Below are 15,961 nucleotides of genomic sequence, written 5' to 3'. Positions count from 1 at the left end.
TATAACTTACGCTCTACCTCCCTCTAGTGTCTAGACATTTTAAATTAATGATGATAAGACTGACAGGGAGGAAAAGGGTATGATTATAAAAGAAATATACATATTTAATACGCAGTCATTGCAAAACTATACTAAGATATATAACGATCATTATTCTCGTTGGTAATAGAAGAGTTCTAATCTGACTGGATTCTAAGAATGTAAAAAAAAAATGTTGATGTGACTTTTCAGTCATGTTCAGTAATATTTATATTTGTTTAAATAAAAATAGGCTAATAAAAAGAGAATAATTCTATATTTGCTGCAACATGCTTTACAAAATCGAATTGTTGTAACGTTACTACATTTTGTATTAATATTAAATGCGCATTTAATAGGTTATAAACAGTATTAGTTTTCAACTATAGAACCTAACTGAAAGTAGCATAATGCCTGGCTCTAAATTTATTAACCCTACGATTGCCATTGGAAGGCACAACAAACGTCAAACCCTCCTGATTCATATTCATGAGCTTGGCCGTATGCCATTGGAACGTTGCTACGCAATGTCAACGTGGCTTAATTAATATTCATGAGCAGAGGCTTCGCCGTAGTAGGATTCGTGATCTCGGACCCGGAAGTGGTGTAATAGTTTCTCGCTCTGTGTTTAGTTTGTGAGTTTGAAAGCGGACTGTGTGTGTGTTTTCGCACAAATGGAAAGTTGACCGCTCGGGAATGGAAGATGAGTCTTCCGTGCGTGTGAATGTCACGGCTCATAATATGCCCGGTTATATTGGACGCGACGTGGAATCTGTCCATGTATCCAGCGGGACACGGAGCACTGATTTCGGCCGGGAGGTCCTCAGTAGTGAAGCGAAGGTGCCGTCATCATTGTCGTTATCCTCGAAGGATGTTTTGGAATTTCATAAACACAAACATGAGCCAGGAGGAAACAATAATAAAGAAAATGACGAGAGGGAAAACATAAGAGCCGTGGACATTTTAAGAAGGAATTTTGGTTCGACTAGTATCAGAGATCCAGAAGATCCCAAAGACCTGGAGAAAGTAGGATTGAACGACTTGGATCATGAAAGGATGCAATGTAGCACAAAAAGTCTCCAACAAAGCATGGACAGTAACTCAGGATTGGGAGATCCTGATGGGAATCATCAAATCGATCATATTGATTTGAAGAGTGGTGAAGATCCCAGCCAATCAAAAGAGCACGTTTACTGCACTGTATACTGTATTGCCAATGATAATTATAGGATACCTGTTGAAAAAACATCATCTGATCACGAAACTACATCTTTGTCATCATCATCATCATCATCTTCATCAGATGTGCTGGTTTTACCTCCCACCGACTTGCCAAATTCAGAATTGGACTATGAGCACTATCCAGCGCCCTACACAGTCACCGACTTGATGCTGTCTGGAATAAACAGCTATTACAATGCTGACAACAGTTTATCTGTTGTGTTAACATGTCGTATTTGTCTTGATGACAAAAAAACCTTACCACTACACTGCTGCAAAAATGCAGTTTGTGAAGAATGTCTGAAAAGATACATCATCTCACAGGTAGCCGCATCCATCGATACCATCTCAATGCAAGGTTTTCCTTTCTTTTCAGCACTCAATAAAATCTTGTTTGCAGGGATGTTCCTTTGTTTGTGTCTGCAGCCACCTTTAAAGTGGACTGATGCAAACCTAATATGCATCTACATGCCAGCAATGAGAATCGCATCCTAGTGAACCTGTGAAACAGCTGTCATCTAATCCTCATGTGTTTTTCTGTCTTTATACCTTGGTATAGTGAGGGTAATACTGTGATACTGAATGATCACCATGTTTATGGTCTTAATTACAAGGTATCTCCAAAGTGTTTCAACAAGCATGTTTTGCTGGAGGATCACCTGTCAGTCAGCCCGATATTTGCTTTTTTTAATTGATTGTCTTCTAATGATAGCATGTTTCTGTTTGTTAATGGAGTAGTTCTCCATTGTGTTTGTGAAAACGTTCTCAGTCTGTCCTGCCCTGCTTTGGAGAAGTGATGCATTTCCTGTGTTGCTTAGCCTGGCCCGTGTCATCATAGACTTGGACATGTTAGTTTTAGTCATTTTGGTACTTCGTTTGCTGCAGAGCAGAGGCCTTTATTGTGTAACACAATACAGTCATGTCTTTGTGACATAAAAAGCATGACCATTCTGAGTTCCTCATAAAGTTGTATGACACACCAGCATGTGTTTAAATGAGTCTGGTTTAAACGTAAATTTTTTAAAACTTATTTGTATATTTACTTTTAAACAATTTGGACTAGGCACAGTCAATTTAGCAATTATTATTGGTGCTTTAATTTGCATGCAGTACTTTAGTTAATAGATATTTTGCATTTGCAAAAAAAACCTCTTTGAAAAGTTGCATCTTTAGGTTAATCCTGTTGAGAGCATCACTGATATATAAATTCAGATTGGCTGTTGATATTAATGGGGGGGGGGGGGTTTGAGACAGCATAACAAGTTTATAATATTTCAACCTCTAAACTTCTCGAGACCCATTGGATTCCACTCCATGTAGCTGTTTTTGAAAAGAAGAAAATGCCTCTTGTAAACAACCCCTTAAGCTGTGTTTTATGTTAAAATAAATTGTGTTACTACTACTAGAATTGCGACAGTTGTGTCTGGAGATTGCAGACATTGAAATGGTAAGTCTAGGAAATGTGTCTGACCATGTCTCTTGGACCCGAAGTTGTAAAGGGATAGATGATCGATCTAAACAATTAAACTTCTGCAAACATTTACTCAACCTAATTTCATTTTAAACCTGTATGACTCTCTTTCTTTTGTGCAACACAAAAGAAACATTGGAACCCAATATACTTTGAAACAGTTTCAGAAAAGAAATTCCAATTAACACATTTGGAAGTAGAAAGACTGAAATTGTATGTTATTGTAAAACGTTCTGTAGTCATCTTTAAAATGTTGAGTTTCACAGTAAAAAAAAAAAAAAGGATATGGACATTAAAAAAATGAAAAACATAGGGGGCCTAAATTAATTTTTCATTTTTCTTTGAACTTCTTTAAGACCTTCATGACATGTAACCCTAAACTAAAAATATATAGTTTTTCACATCCGTAGTTTGGATGAGAAACTGTAATATCAGGTTTTTAGAAAGAGGAAGAGGTCTAGACATTTCTTTTTTCTATCTTACCCAGTGGCAGTGAGTCATGTTGCTGGCAAGTGGAGGAAGAACTTGTGCTGTAATTGATTGCTTAATCAATGATCTCAGCCTCTCTGTGCCCTAATTACGTTACGTGACTGCTGGCTGGAAGGTCTGTGCAAGGTTTGGAGGCAACATAGAAACAATTTCCCCTTCTGGCGGGATCTTGGTTGTAATCAAGTAACGTTGGCTTGCCTGTTGCTGTTCTTCCATCAAATCAGATTTATTGCCCCCGTGAATGATCTTGGGGGTCAGGCAGAGGTCGCTGTGATGATGATCGCTGTCTTTTGTAACTGAAATGTATTAGTCTGGTTTTGTCTTATTCATGCCCAAGCAGTAACCTGCATTTGGTGAGCTCGCTTGGCCTGTTTAGCTGCAAGCCTAGACATTTTCATGACTGTGTTCTGGAGTGCTCAATTATGACGATGATGCTGCCAAAAAGAATTTTGTTTCTGTAGCCGCTTACAGATAGATCGCCACGGCTCCCATTTTTGTAGCGCTTGTTTTGCTATTCATGGGCTTAATATGAAAAGCTGATTACCTGTAAAACCTGTCTGTTTGAATAGTATCCAGTGACACAGCTGTGTACAGCGTCATAACAAGGTGGTGTAATGAATGAGCACTTAGTTTCTGATTCCGGCTACTTGAAAACATGAAAGTGTCCAGCTTTATGTGAGCATTAGGATAAAAAAAGTACAGTCTATGACTAGATTTATGTTTTTACTTTAGCAATGATTTAATCTAAAGTGATATTGGCTTAAATTTTATGGACATTTGCAACTTTTTTCAAAATATCATCTTTCATTTTCGGGTGAACTATTCCTTTAAAGTCTGAGTTTATGAGTTAAGTTTTCCCTTTTGTTGTATGATTTGAATCATCATTGGTGCGCTTTTCTACTTTTTAAAGGTGACATTCGGCAATCCTGCTTTCATATCAGTCATCTCTAGGCCTGTGCAGTGCATGATTTCAAAAGCAATTTGCATAATAAGAATATATGAGATCAAATGAATGCTATGAATATGGTTTGTAAGCAGATGAAAGGAAAGGGCGATCGGTTAATTTGCACTTTTACCGAAGAGAAATGGCAAGAGGTTTGCGCTACAAAAGACTCATTTAAATAGCTAATATTTAACTTTACCGAGCCACTGTTTCTCATTTCAGGCCTTTGTGTTGGGTTTGGCAAATGGGACGGCTGGTCTAAATGTCAGGTGCCTATGGCAAGGGCGTTTGGTTCATTCTTAGGAGTGATATTTCAGAATGTTGGCTTGTACTGGGACGTCAGTGGTTTACTTATTACATTTAAAGAGATTTGGATTGTCGAAATATACAGCATGTCACTATATAAAGCCATATCAGGATTACGATTATAAATATGGTGACAACCGTCTCGACTATTTTAATGCTTTTGAAATGAATGTTGTGTATTAAAGTGTTGTGTGATGAAATCAAAACAGGATACAGAACTGTAATCTTTAATATTAATAAAAATACATTCATGTTGTGAGTATGATAACATGCAAGTAAACATTGGCCTCTAAACATGTTATCATAGCCTATTTTTATAGGTTTGATATCTACAAATTTATTTAGATTTTTGTAGTTATTGTTTTAGCAGCATTGTTTCAAAGGACATGGATAAAGAGACAACTTCTCAGAGCTGTCTAGTGTGCTGACAGCATTTGGCACGGTAAACTATTTTAGAGAGTTTGTGTCTTTTTATATTCATCCCCTGTTAAGCAGCACTGCTACAGCCATCAAAACATTGCTTTTATAACAATTACATAGCCTTCAATAATAAATTACAACTACTGTCAGACCTCAAAACGACTGCTTTAAGTAATGTTTTCATTATTATGCATAAACTGTGACTTCTTCAGTCTGTGCTATTTTTTGATTGTTGCTCTAAGTAAAACAAAACAAAGCTTGTGTTCAACATCATGAATGTATCAAGTTAAAAATAGTTCTGTAATTTTTTTAAACATGAGATCCAAGATCCTTGCATTCCATTCCACTTTGTTATGCCCCGTCCAGCTGTTTTTAAACCCAAGCATGCAATCTGTGTGAATGCATGAAATCTGTGGTTTTTTTGGAGTAATGAAATATCTCTTGTGTGACTGGTGAAAGTATATGAAATCCAACTCATAAACTTAAAGTGGCACAACCCTAGAGCACAGAAGTTTTTTTTTTGTTGTTGTTCTTTTTTTCTATAGTCAAAAACTTTTTCATTCACCTGTCTATTTCATAAACATGGAACCAAGTTTTGGAGCAGAGTGTTTTGTATTTTACAAAATGATTTGGTAAAACTGTACCAGAGTAATGCCTACACATTTTGGAAATGTCTGCTTTAGAATTTTTGCTTTGATGTACAGTATATGCCTCAGTAGATTTGATATTAGGTATCAGATTGTGTGAATGTTTGGTAAAGATTTGTTGGTTAATTTCACTGACCTTTTGTAGGCTTGCAGAATAACCGGTCCATTTAAATGTATGAATGTGTATAGTTTCTGCTAGACTGAATATTGCATACAGCCTACTGTAATTGAGATGTATGAGGCCTTAGATTAAAATATGCATGCAGTGCTCAGATGAGGTGATGCAGGAAATCTGCTGAGAAAATAAAAATTGTTTGATTACTTTTTTTTATAGATGCTAAACTGAAAGTGTTTGGACATGCACTTTTCCCACAGCAATTTGGTTGCTGTCTCACTGTTGACTGAGTGTTCACTGTAATAGATCTGCTATATTCTTAACAGGCCTCAAAGAGTGAATTCTGCACTCGATTTCAAATCTATCAAAAAGATATGTCCCTTTAAAAGATAGCCCACCTCAAAAGGTGGTGCTGATCAATAAGAAACATGTCAGAGTGAATACAGGATGCCAGCTTGTGATATGGCAGGCTGGAAATCAAACTCTCCATCCATACTGAGAGGAATGTTCACACCTGCAGTGGGTGCTGAGTCCCGTTATTGTGCGAGCTGTGTGGTCGGCCCATTAGCAGCAGGCTGACAGGTGTAAAAAGGGCCGGTGGGTGGCCCTGGGGGAGTGCTAGCACTGCTGTCACCAGTTGGTGCCACGTACTCGGGTAAGGGCTCTCATGGGACTGCCAGATCTCATTAGGTGCCACACAATCAGCCACAAAAGCCCTTCTCTCAACATGAGCATTGTTAATGCTGTTTACCAAGACTATCTTTTGCATTAGTCAGGTGCATCATTTAAAAATGACCTAAGCAGCGTCCCCAAACTTAGTACAAGACTGTTTCAGCAGAAGTTAGGTAAACTAAACTGTGTTCCCCAAGTGAAGTACAGTACTATACTATCCACTGCACTCATTCATCTAGTGCATGAGGTTTAATAGTTTATTTTGTCGTCCAACATCAGAGTGTAATAGCCACTTTCCATAGACTATGTAAGGGAAGCTGCAATAATTGAGTGCACATTTATCCATTTAGCCCAACTGTATTAATCAATATTTGTGTACTAGTTGATTATTTGATCTTCAAGTCACAATGTAATGGAAATAGCGACATCTTTTCTTTCCATATTGTGACATATTGTACACTATTATTGACAAAACAAAGTAATGATTGGATAAGTCTGACATACGTCACCACAGAGAGAAGGTTGTCATTTCACCAAAAGATTGGATTAGGACAATTCAATTAAAAAATGTTTGACTGCTGCTGTATGGCTAGTCAATTACTGTGACTCATCTCTAAAAGTTACTCTTGCTCTGTGACACTGTTACAGGATTAACCTTATCTCAAGAGCTTCCTCAGATTGGGGTTATTGTTATCAAGCCATTTCCATATTTTAGGGATGGACATTTTCATAGTGGACGTAACTGTGTGGGTTCATTTTTGTCATCCTTTCTTGGTGCTCACATCATCATGCATTGACAGATGGAATTCAGTCTGGTCTATTTTAGTCCAGAATGCCTTGCTTCCAGATGTCATGGCAGATTTTATTCCAGCTGATTCGTAACTACCCAAGACTTGCCCGGTTTTACAGTTTTCTCTTGACCAAACTCTTTTCTTGTCACCTCAGATAATGTCCCTTAAATGCTGTTGCTTGAAATCCCAGCACAAAAATAAGAGGGTGGAGTGTAGATTAGTTCTCACAATGGAAATGCTTAGTAATCCTGTCGTCCCAGAGGGGAGATGAAGGAAGATGGGTGGGGAACCAGAAGCAGGATGTAATCCTCTCACAGGGGAGGTGCTGATTGTCATAGTCCCGCAGCTGTAGGACTACACCAAAGCCCTGTTATGTGAACAATGAGAATGAAATGGATCTCACTGATCCATGAGATCACCTAACTCCCTCTAGGAAACTAGGAAAGCTCATTCAACACAGATCCATTTATCAACGAATCATACCACGTTCAGCCTGTGCAAACTAGCCCCTAGGGTTAGCCCTCTTCAATCACGTATTACCGTACTTCAGTGATTGTTTGATAAGGTGATGTTGCTTGTTGACTTGGAAGTACCTCATGTACAATGCTGCTTGTACAGTGGCTGTTTGAGTTGCTTGTGTACACAGATCGTTTGGACTTCCTGTAATCACTGATTAAAAGCCACTATTTCCAAGAACACGAAATCATACTCACTGTACGGTTAACTGTTCTCAAACAGGGTGGTTTACATATTTAACTGCTCATAGAGTCGTGAAGGTTTACCACTGCATTAATGGAGCGGTTTTCAATGGATTTGGCTGATTGCATGTTTCTTTTAAGGTTCACGTGGGTCGGGCACACTTGGTGTGTCCCATCACAGAATGCAGTGGTTTCTTGGAGGATAGTTTGGTGATTTCGCACCTGTCAAGTGAAGAGCTGGCAAAATACAAGTACTTCTTGGAGCTGAGCAGACTGGACTCCAGCACGAAACCATGTCCCCAGTGCAGCCTGTTTACCTCCCTGAAGGGTCGTAGCCAACAGACGTCCTCCAAGAGTGAACATAAGTATAAGGTGTGCTTTTTCACATGTTGCCCATTCTGTAGTTAAGAACATTACTATGTGGAATTATTTGTCTTAACTCTGAATCAGAGTGACTTTCTTTGCCAAAAGGCTTTCTTGAGTAAGCAAACTGTCTGTCTGTCTCTTCAAATATTCCCCGTAGATTCAGTGCACAAAGTGTCAGTTTGTCTGGTGTTTCAAATGCCATGCACCCTGGCATGATGGCCTGAAATGTCGAGACTACAGGAGAGGAGACAAACTGTTGCGTCACTGGGCCAGCGTCATCGAACATGGCCAGAGGAACGCTCAGAAGTGTCCATTCTGCAAGGTAATGAACATGCTTTCCTAAAATGCTCTGTACATATACTGAAAACTGGATTTTTGTTTATTTTCTTTGACATGGAAACGTACTACAGTACTACTGTACACAGATGTTCATGATACCACATTTGGTATGGTATTGACATCACAACCATGAGTATATTCATTTATGCCCTCCCACATTTACATATAAACTCATTTATATATAGTCTTGGTAATACTTTACAATAAAGTTCAGTTTGTTAACACAAGTTAAATATTATACATATATAATTCATCAATTAATGTTTAATGTTTATTTATACAACTTGAAAACAGTTTTGTTATGTTAACTATTGCATTGCTTAATGTCATTAGAAGCTTATTGTAAAGTATTGTTTAATTTTAGTCTGAGAGAAGGTTTGAAAACTCATCTGTCACAGTTTCAAGACACTTTACAAGCCCTCAGGGGATTAATAAAATGCAATGTAAAATATGGCCTTCTTAAAATTAATAGGAGTTACTTAGTTCAGATAAACAGAGTCAGTCATTGTAAAAACTGAATGTTCCCGTCTGAGATAGTGAGGAAGGATTGTGTTTATTGTCTGTTTTCTCATCCTTTCCTCCTGTCTAACTTTAATTACGGTCTTGGGAAAAACAGCATTCCAGTCATAAGACGTCATAATACTGGGGTCTGGGCACAGTGATCCTGAATGAAAGTCCACACAAGATCATTTTCTCTGCACTGAAACAATTTCAAGAGATCAGCGAGTTCTACAAGGCGTTGCTGTTTTCCCTCCAGACATGTGCAGTCATGATGCTTTGGAAGACCCATCGTAACACAAGTTTTAAGCATAGTGCACATACCTGAGCCAGATACCCGAAGGCTTAGCTAAGATCTTCCCTTTCTGAAGAAGTTTCTCAACCCATAATACTGAGAAGTGCATTGTTTGTTGGAATAATCGCAGTGTAATCATTGTGAATTATCATTTTGTGAGCTCTAAGCTTTCACTAATTGAAAATATCAGTCGCTGAAAATCTGCCCCACTAGTTCACAGATCTAACTAGACATTTTAAAAACAAGTGAAAATCATTGTGATTTGATTACTCATTGCCAAATTATTTGTTCTCCATACCAACAGATCCACATTCAGAGAACGGAGGGCTGTGATCACATGACCTGCACACAGTGCAACACTAACTTCTGTTACCGTTGCGGGGAGAAGTACAGGCATCTGCGCTTTTTTGGGGACCACACCTCCAACCTGAGTGTGTTTGGATGCAAGTACCGCTACCTGCCGGAGAAACCCCATCTGCGCCGGCTGGTCCGAGGCTCTGTTTGTAGTGAGTGTGCATAAGTAGAGAATACAACATGATTTATTTAAGCTTTTTCTGAATATTTGGGGTTACCTTGGAAACATAACATTGGCTTATCTTAAGTTTTCTTGCCGTTTGTTATCATAATGTGCTCTTAGTTGTTTCATAACCTGCTTGTTTCCAATATACAAGTATTCTGCTGTACTGTATATATATCAGTGTTTATACTGGATTCTTTTTCCCTTGAATCCAATTACATTTAGGAATGATAATTATTAAACTGTGCATTTGTAAAAAAACAAAAACAAAAAAACAAACAAATCAATAGCCAACAATGAAGACAGACTCACAGACTTTACAAACTGTCATTTTTTTTGTTTGCTTTAAAATAATGCATGGGGGGGCTGTTTTCTGATCATTTTGAGTCAAACATGGCCAAAAAAAGTTGCATTATTTATGTATCATCTCTTTATTTTATTGACTTCATTTAGATTGCAAGCTCACCAATGAACATTAGTATACAAACACACTGTGGTGTGTGTATGTATCATTTTGTGTATAACTGCAAAGTTAAATATGTATATTTTTATGTTCGTTTATAGCTGTACAACCCTTGCACTTCTTTACGCATACAAAATATGTTCATTTCTAGATTTTATCACAAAAACAAACTGTCCTGACACAAATAGAGCACCCTAAAAGAACAGTTTACACTATTTCAGACCATGCTAGTTTACAACTCCCTGATAACGGCAGTTAGTAATAGCACAGAGATACGAACGACTCCATGATCTTCTTTCAGTTTGCATATCTGTGTACACTTTACGTGAGCCAGTGTTTGTGTGGTGTCCTCAGGCTAGTGCAACGAACTGTGGTATAATACCCAACCATCCATACATCACAGACACAAGTGTTTGGTCTAGAGGTCACTGGGTTCACATTAACCGACTGACTTGTTGAGAAAGACAAATGCACTCCATCTTCTCTTTAGTCCAGCAGTAGATAGGAATTGTAAATGTGTTTTGTTTTGCTCGTTTCACAGTGAGTAAAGTGCTGGTGGCTCCAGTGGTCATTGTCCTCGTGGTGGTCGTTGGAGCTCTGGCTTTGGTCATAGGTAAGGATTGTGTAACACTTCATGAATCTCACAAAGCCTGTCAGGAACATGTCTGGAATATATTTGATCCCAGATTCCACAAATTCAAAAGAGTAAAAGATTATATCATTATATTTGCTTTTTATAGCTATTTTTAAAACATTTTTAACATTATTTTCATGACAGTTAAGCACCTTTCTCAGTTTTATAATGAAAACATAAATGTGGTTGTGACATAAAATACAATGGTGAAATGCAGCAATGTATTTAAGCATTCAAAACTGAAGAAAGGAAATATGGGTGACTAGGATGTTGAGTATCATTTATCTCTTTCATTCAACTGCCTACTTTCAAGAAATGTATATATTTATATTACAGAAATTAATTATTTATATGCATCTTGGCAATATTAGTTTTATTGCCATTATGTATTTATATATTACCTTAATGGTTTTTTTAACAGTAATGGGATTCACTTAATCTCTAATAAGAACATGGAGGAGACTAATGAAAATGGCACGAAATTAAAAAAATGTATGTTTGAAAAACAAAATGAAAAAAGTAATGAGACTCATAAATAAATAAATAAATAAATAAGTTCATGATCCTGAAAGTAAAAATAACATCATTATAAAAATGAAAATAGATGGGACAACTTATTCCATTGAAAATAAATAAATAAATAAATAATTTTAATAATTAATAAAAAATCAAACTGAACGATCTGTATCTTTTTCTTTAATAAGATGTCAGTTGGTACTGCTGCAACACTCTTCATACTGTAGTTCATGGTTCTGTTGTAATTGGCAGAAGAGATTTGTTCTTCCACTTCTGGATGCTAAATGTTTTAGCAAAACTTATCTTTTAGTCTGAATTATTGCACTCCCAAAAAAATTAATATACCTTACAAAAACAGTTTCTAAATATCAATAGCTCAACTTCCACAGACGTTCTGAACACGCATTAGTTAAACTGTATTCATTCAATACATATGTATACTGAACCAAACATTTTTATTTAAGAATCTTAAGTCACTTGGAATTTGCTTCAGTTTTATATATATATATATATATATATATATATATATATATATATATATATATATATATATATATATATATATATATTATCTTTGTTTTTTTTTCCGTAAAGCTCACTGATGGCACACATAACTTTATACTGTGATTGAATGGCTAGATTAGTTTCTTGTTTTGTGTGACCGAGCTGTCCTGTTTTGTGACTGATCTCTCCGCAGGCTTGTTTGCTCTGCCTATCTACTACATCTGTAAGAGGAGGAGGAAGCGCTCACAGGGGTCGAGTCGCTGGCTGTGCTGATTCAGCTTCAGTCTTCCTGCTCAGGACCTGGACACACAAACACACACCCTGAATAGCCCTGGGTGCCAAGTGACCGAACACTGGCCACTTATACAACAGTCACAATATGCAGTTTTCCTGTTGGCTGCATCTCGTGAATATCCTCAATTGCACAGTGACCCTTTCCTCCACATGGCGTATTTGGCATCAGGATCAGAGACTAATTGAGGAGATTTTGTTTTTGGGATGTTTGATTTATAACCCCCAAACAGATTTGAATTCAGTTCATTTTTAGGAATGGAACTACAGACTGGTTAATAATTTCCTGCAGGATGTGTTATGCAGTGGAGCCAAACAGCATGAATGATTTTGTCCTTCATTCTACTTATGACGTACATCAGATGTTATAATCTGTAAGCGTTTAGTGCATGATGATGGTGACTTGATGAATTAATGTCTGTCCCTCTTGATCCCCTCGCTATTCCTCCCTCCCTCCCCTTCATGCTGTGCCAATATCCGCAGGAATTTGCATGATCAACAAAACCCGTTTCTGTCTACTGCACTGTGGAAAACAAAAGGCCCTGAATTACAGGGACCCGCAGCTCCACGCCAAGACATGTAGGTCATCTAGGTCATGCAATTCAGTACTGTGTCATGCAAGTGTTTTAGCTCTGTGTTTGGACAAATCTAAAGCTGTAAACCACAAAAATACACCGTGGGGTCCAAAACTCTGAGACCACTTTTTGAAACTGCATTTTGAATTTCTCTAATTTAATATTTAAATGTAAATTTGTTCACTGGAGTTGTTATTTGATAAAATAATTTGCAATGAAAATATTTAGGATTTCCTAACTAAATTTATGTAAATATATATAATAAAAAATGTGTGTGTGTGTGTGTGTGTGTGTGTACAATACATAGGTCATTAAAAATATATATAAAATTTAAGTTGGAAAAATCTAAAATATTTGTATTATTATTTATTTTATTATCAGCATAACAGTTAGAGTGAAAACAAATTAAATTAAATGTAAACTTTACCTGAATTTAAATTCTCAAATTTAATATTTAAATTTGAATTGGTTCACTACAGTTGTTAATGTTATTTATATTATTTATTTATAATAATATTTGTAATGATAAAATTTTTTAGATGTCCTAACTTGATTTTTTAATGTTAATATACTGTATATAACAAAAAATATATATATATATATATATATTTTTTTACATAAAATTTTACTCTATAAACACACACACATATATTAAACATTGTAAGAATTAATTGTGTATTATAAATTATATTAGCGCGCACACACACACACACACACACATATATATATATTTAAATATATGTAAATATATGTGTTTGTATATATATATATATATATATATATACAAACACACACACATTTCAAAATGATCTGATAAAACAACAATTAGAGTGATAACAAATTAAATGAAAACTTGAAATTAATTTAGCCGTATTTTAATAGACTGTTTTAGCAGTCACGTTTTTTTTTTTCATCATGAATTCAAAATACTTTCTTCATGCATATTCAATATCTTATTGAGAGTGATTCATCTGTGCATGTGATTTACAAAGAAAAAATTGTTTGTGCGAATCCTGATCATTTTATCCAGAATGACTTGTGAATAATCCAAAGAACATCTCATCATATGTAGGAGTTCACAAGATTGATATCAGAAATGAAGAATCGTTGAGAATATTAATAATGTTGATTTTGAGTCCCTGATTAGCAGTGTGGTCTCTGATTTTTAAACCCCACATGGAGGCATAGTGCATGCCTTACACCTTGAACAAACTGCTTTCTACTTGAGTGCATATATGTTCATTTAAATTGAAAGTCCATAATATGGAAACTTTGACATTCATTTCTAGTATATTTTAGCTTTGCACAGAATGCACACTGAGACGTAGCTACTGAGCAGCACAGCGTTCAAGACTATCAGCCCAATAGGCATCCCTGCTGTATTTTGCACAGTGTTATAGATTCATATCCACTGTAATCCATTGCCACATGTTGGGTTTATTTCAATCTCAAGCTGTTACAAAAAAAATGAATAATGTAGCATGTTTTATAACCTTGACCATAAGATGTATATTAGGGTACATGCAAAGAAATTTTAACAAATGGCAACCCCTAAAGCTTGTATTGATTGGAGCTATCCATTTAATATTCAAACTAAGGCTGGTCTGGAGAAAAGCCAAGAAAGCACAAGGAAAAGTATTGCAGGAAAGATTGTAAGGTTGTCTAACACTCGTTTGGGTAATGCCCTACACAGAATCATCAATGTAATAGCACCTAATTCAACTCTGATTATAAGTGGTCATTTCAAAGTGGTTATCAATTGGATTTTGTAAGACAATCAGTTATGAAGATAAACTCAGGCCGGTAGTGAATGCCACTGTTATTCTCAGGGAGAATTTCGTCACATCTGCTACACACTGCATTATCACTCCAGGGCAGATAACTGAATTATCTGTGCTTATATTAAGGAAGAAACAAAAATCAATCTGAATGTTACCTTGGGCTGTTTTAGACATGCTAACATTATAAACTGAAAGCTTTGACTGCCAATGTGGTGGTGGTGTTTTTTTTTTTTTTTTTATTTAACTCAAGAGACGGTGCCTTTCACCAGTGGGATTGAACTTTACTCAAAGGAACTTTGTATATTTTGAGAGCACACCTGCTGTGATTGACTTCCAAAGACCTGTAATATTTTATTCCCTAAATATACTGTAGAATGTGTCTGAATCTATTCCACAACACCTTTGTTTAATTTTTTTATATTTTATTTTTAAAATGCACATTGTATTTTTTTTAATTATTATTATTGTTACATTTGCTGCTGCACTTTATTTTCAGATTTAAAGTCAATTCAGGCCTGCAGACAGCAAATATATGTCTTTATCATGTTTCAGTAAGAATTAAAAGAAGCTGCCAATATTTGGTTTCACTTGGCTTTTAATAAGTGGTGTTTGCTAAGTAAAATATCACTATTATAATTGCTCATACTCAGGGTTAGTGATCTGGGAGGGGGGGGCTCTAAGTATTAGATTACAGCATGTCTCCCAAGATGCACAATTTGTGCTACAGATGCACTACTATTTAAAAATTAAGGTCAGTAGTTAGTCACTTTCTTAAGTAATTAATAAATGTATTCAACAGGGATGTATTACTTTGATCAAAAGTGACATTTATAAAGACATTTATAATGTTACAAAGGGGGTTTTAATTTCAAATAAATGCAGTCCTTTTGAAATTTCTATTCATCAAAGAATCTTTGGTTTCTAAAAAAAAAAAAATATTATTAAATATTTCTATAAAATATTAAGCAGCACATTAATAAGAATTGTTTCTTAAAGGGATAGTTCACCCAAAAATAAAAATTTGATGTTTATCTGCTTACCCTCAGGGCATCCAAGATGTAGGAAACGATCAGTATTTATATTGTTTTTTACCTCTGATTCACCACAACTGTCCTGAGCGCGTTCTCGACAGCCAGTGCTTGCTCAGGACAGAGAGTTTGGACTTTGCAGTGAATCAGAAGTAAAAAAAACTAAATACTGTAAATACTGTTCAGTTTCTTACACAGACCAATCATTTCATGTCTTTACATATCAATGTATCATCACAAGCTGCAGTGTTTAATTTGGTTTTGATTGTGTATGTTTTTTGTACTCTAAACCTGTACTTCCCATTCACTTCCATTATATGACTGACAGACTGCAACAGTTTGAGTTAAATATCTTCTTTGTGT

At 36.0% G+C, this 15,961-nt stretch overlaps 1 protein-coding gene across 1 annotated transcript; it reads left to right on the top strand.

Annotated features, from left to right (window-relative positions):
* Positions 1-607: 607 nt before the first annotated feature.
* Positions 608-13,119, top strand: LOC113071212 (probable E3 ubiquitin-protein ligase RNF217). Its single transcript, XM_026244575.1, has 6 exons — positions 608-1,563; positions 7,933-8,163; positions 8,315-8,479; positions 9,594-9,795; positions 10,811-10,882; positions 12,117-13,119. The coding sequence occupies exons 1-6, from the start codon at positions 715-717 to the stop codon at positions 12,194-12,196; spliced, it is 1,599 nt and encodes a 532-aa protein (XP_026100360.1). The 5' UTR covers positions 608-714; the 3' UTR covers positions 12,197-13,119.
* The last annotated feature ends 2,842 nt before the right edge of the window (positions 13,120-15,961 follow it).

This window comes from Carassius auratus, unplaced genomic scaffold (genome assembly GCF_003368295.1).
Source record: "Carassius auratus strain Wakin unplaced genomic scaffold, ASM336829v1 scaf_tig00006550, whole genome shotgun sequence".
Taxonomy (NCBI): domain Eukaryota; kingdom Metazoa; phylum Chordata; class Actinopteri; order Cypriniformes; family Cyprinidae; genus Carassius; species Carassius auratus.
Note: the sequence above shows the minus strand (reverse complement) of the source record. Positions and strands in the feature narration are given on the sequence as shown.

What these genes read in the sequence shown, in the direction of transcription:
- LOC113071212 (XM_026244575.1), top strand. Translation starts at nt 715, where the DNA reads ATGGAAGATGAGTCTTCCGTGCGTGTGAATGTCACGGCTCATAATATG. An exon ending in AGAAGTGTCCATTCTGCAAG is followed by an intron (nt 8,480 to 9,593) that starts GTAATGAACATG and finishes CCATACCAACAG; the next exon opens with ATCCACATTCAGAGAACGGA. An exon ending in GGTCCGAGGCTCTGTTTGTA is followed by an intron (nt 9,796 to 10,810) that starts GTGAGTGTGCAT and finishes CTCGTTTCACAG; the next exon opens with TGAGTAAAGTGCTGGTGGCT.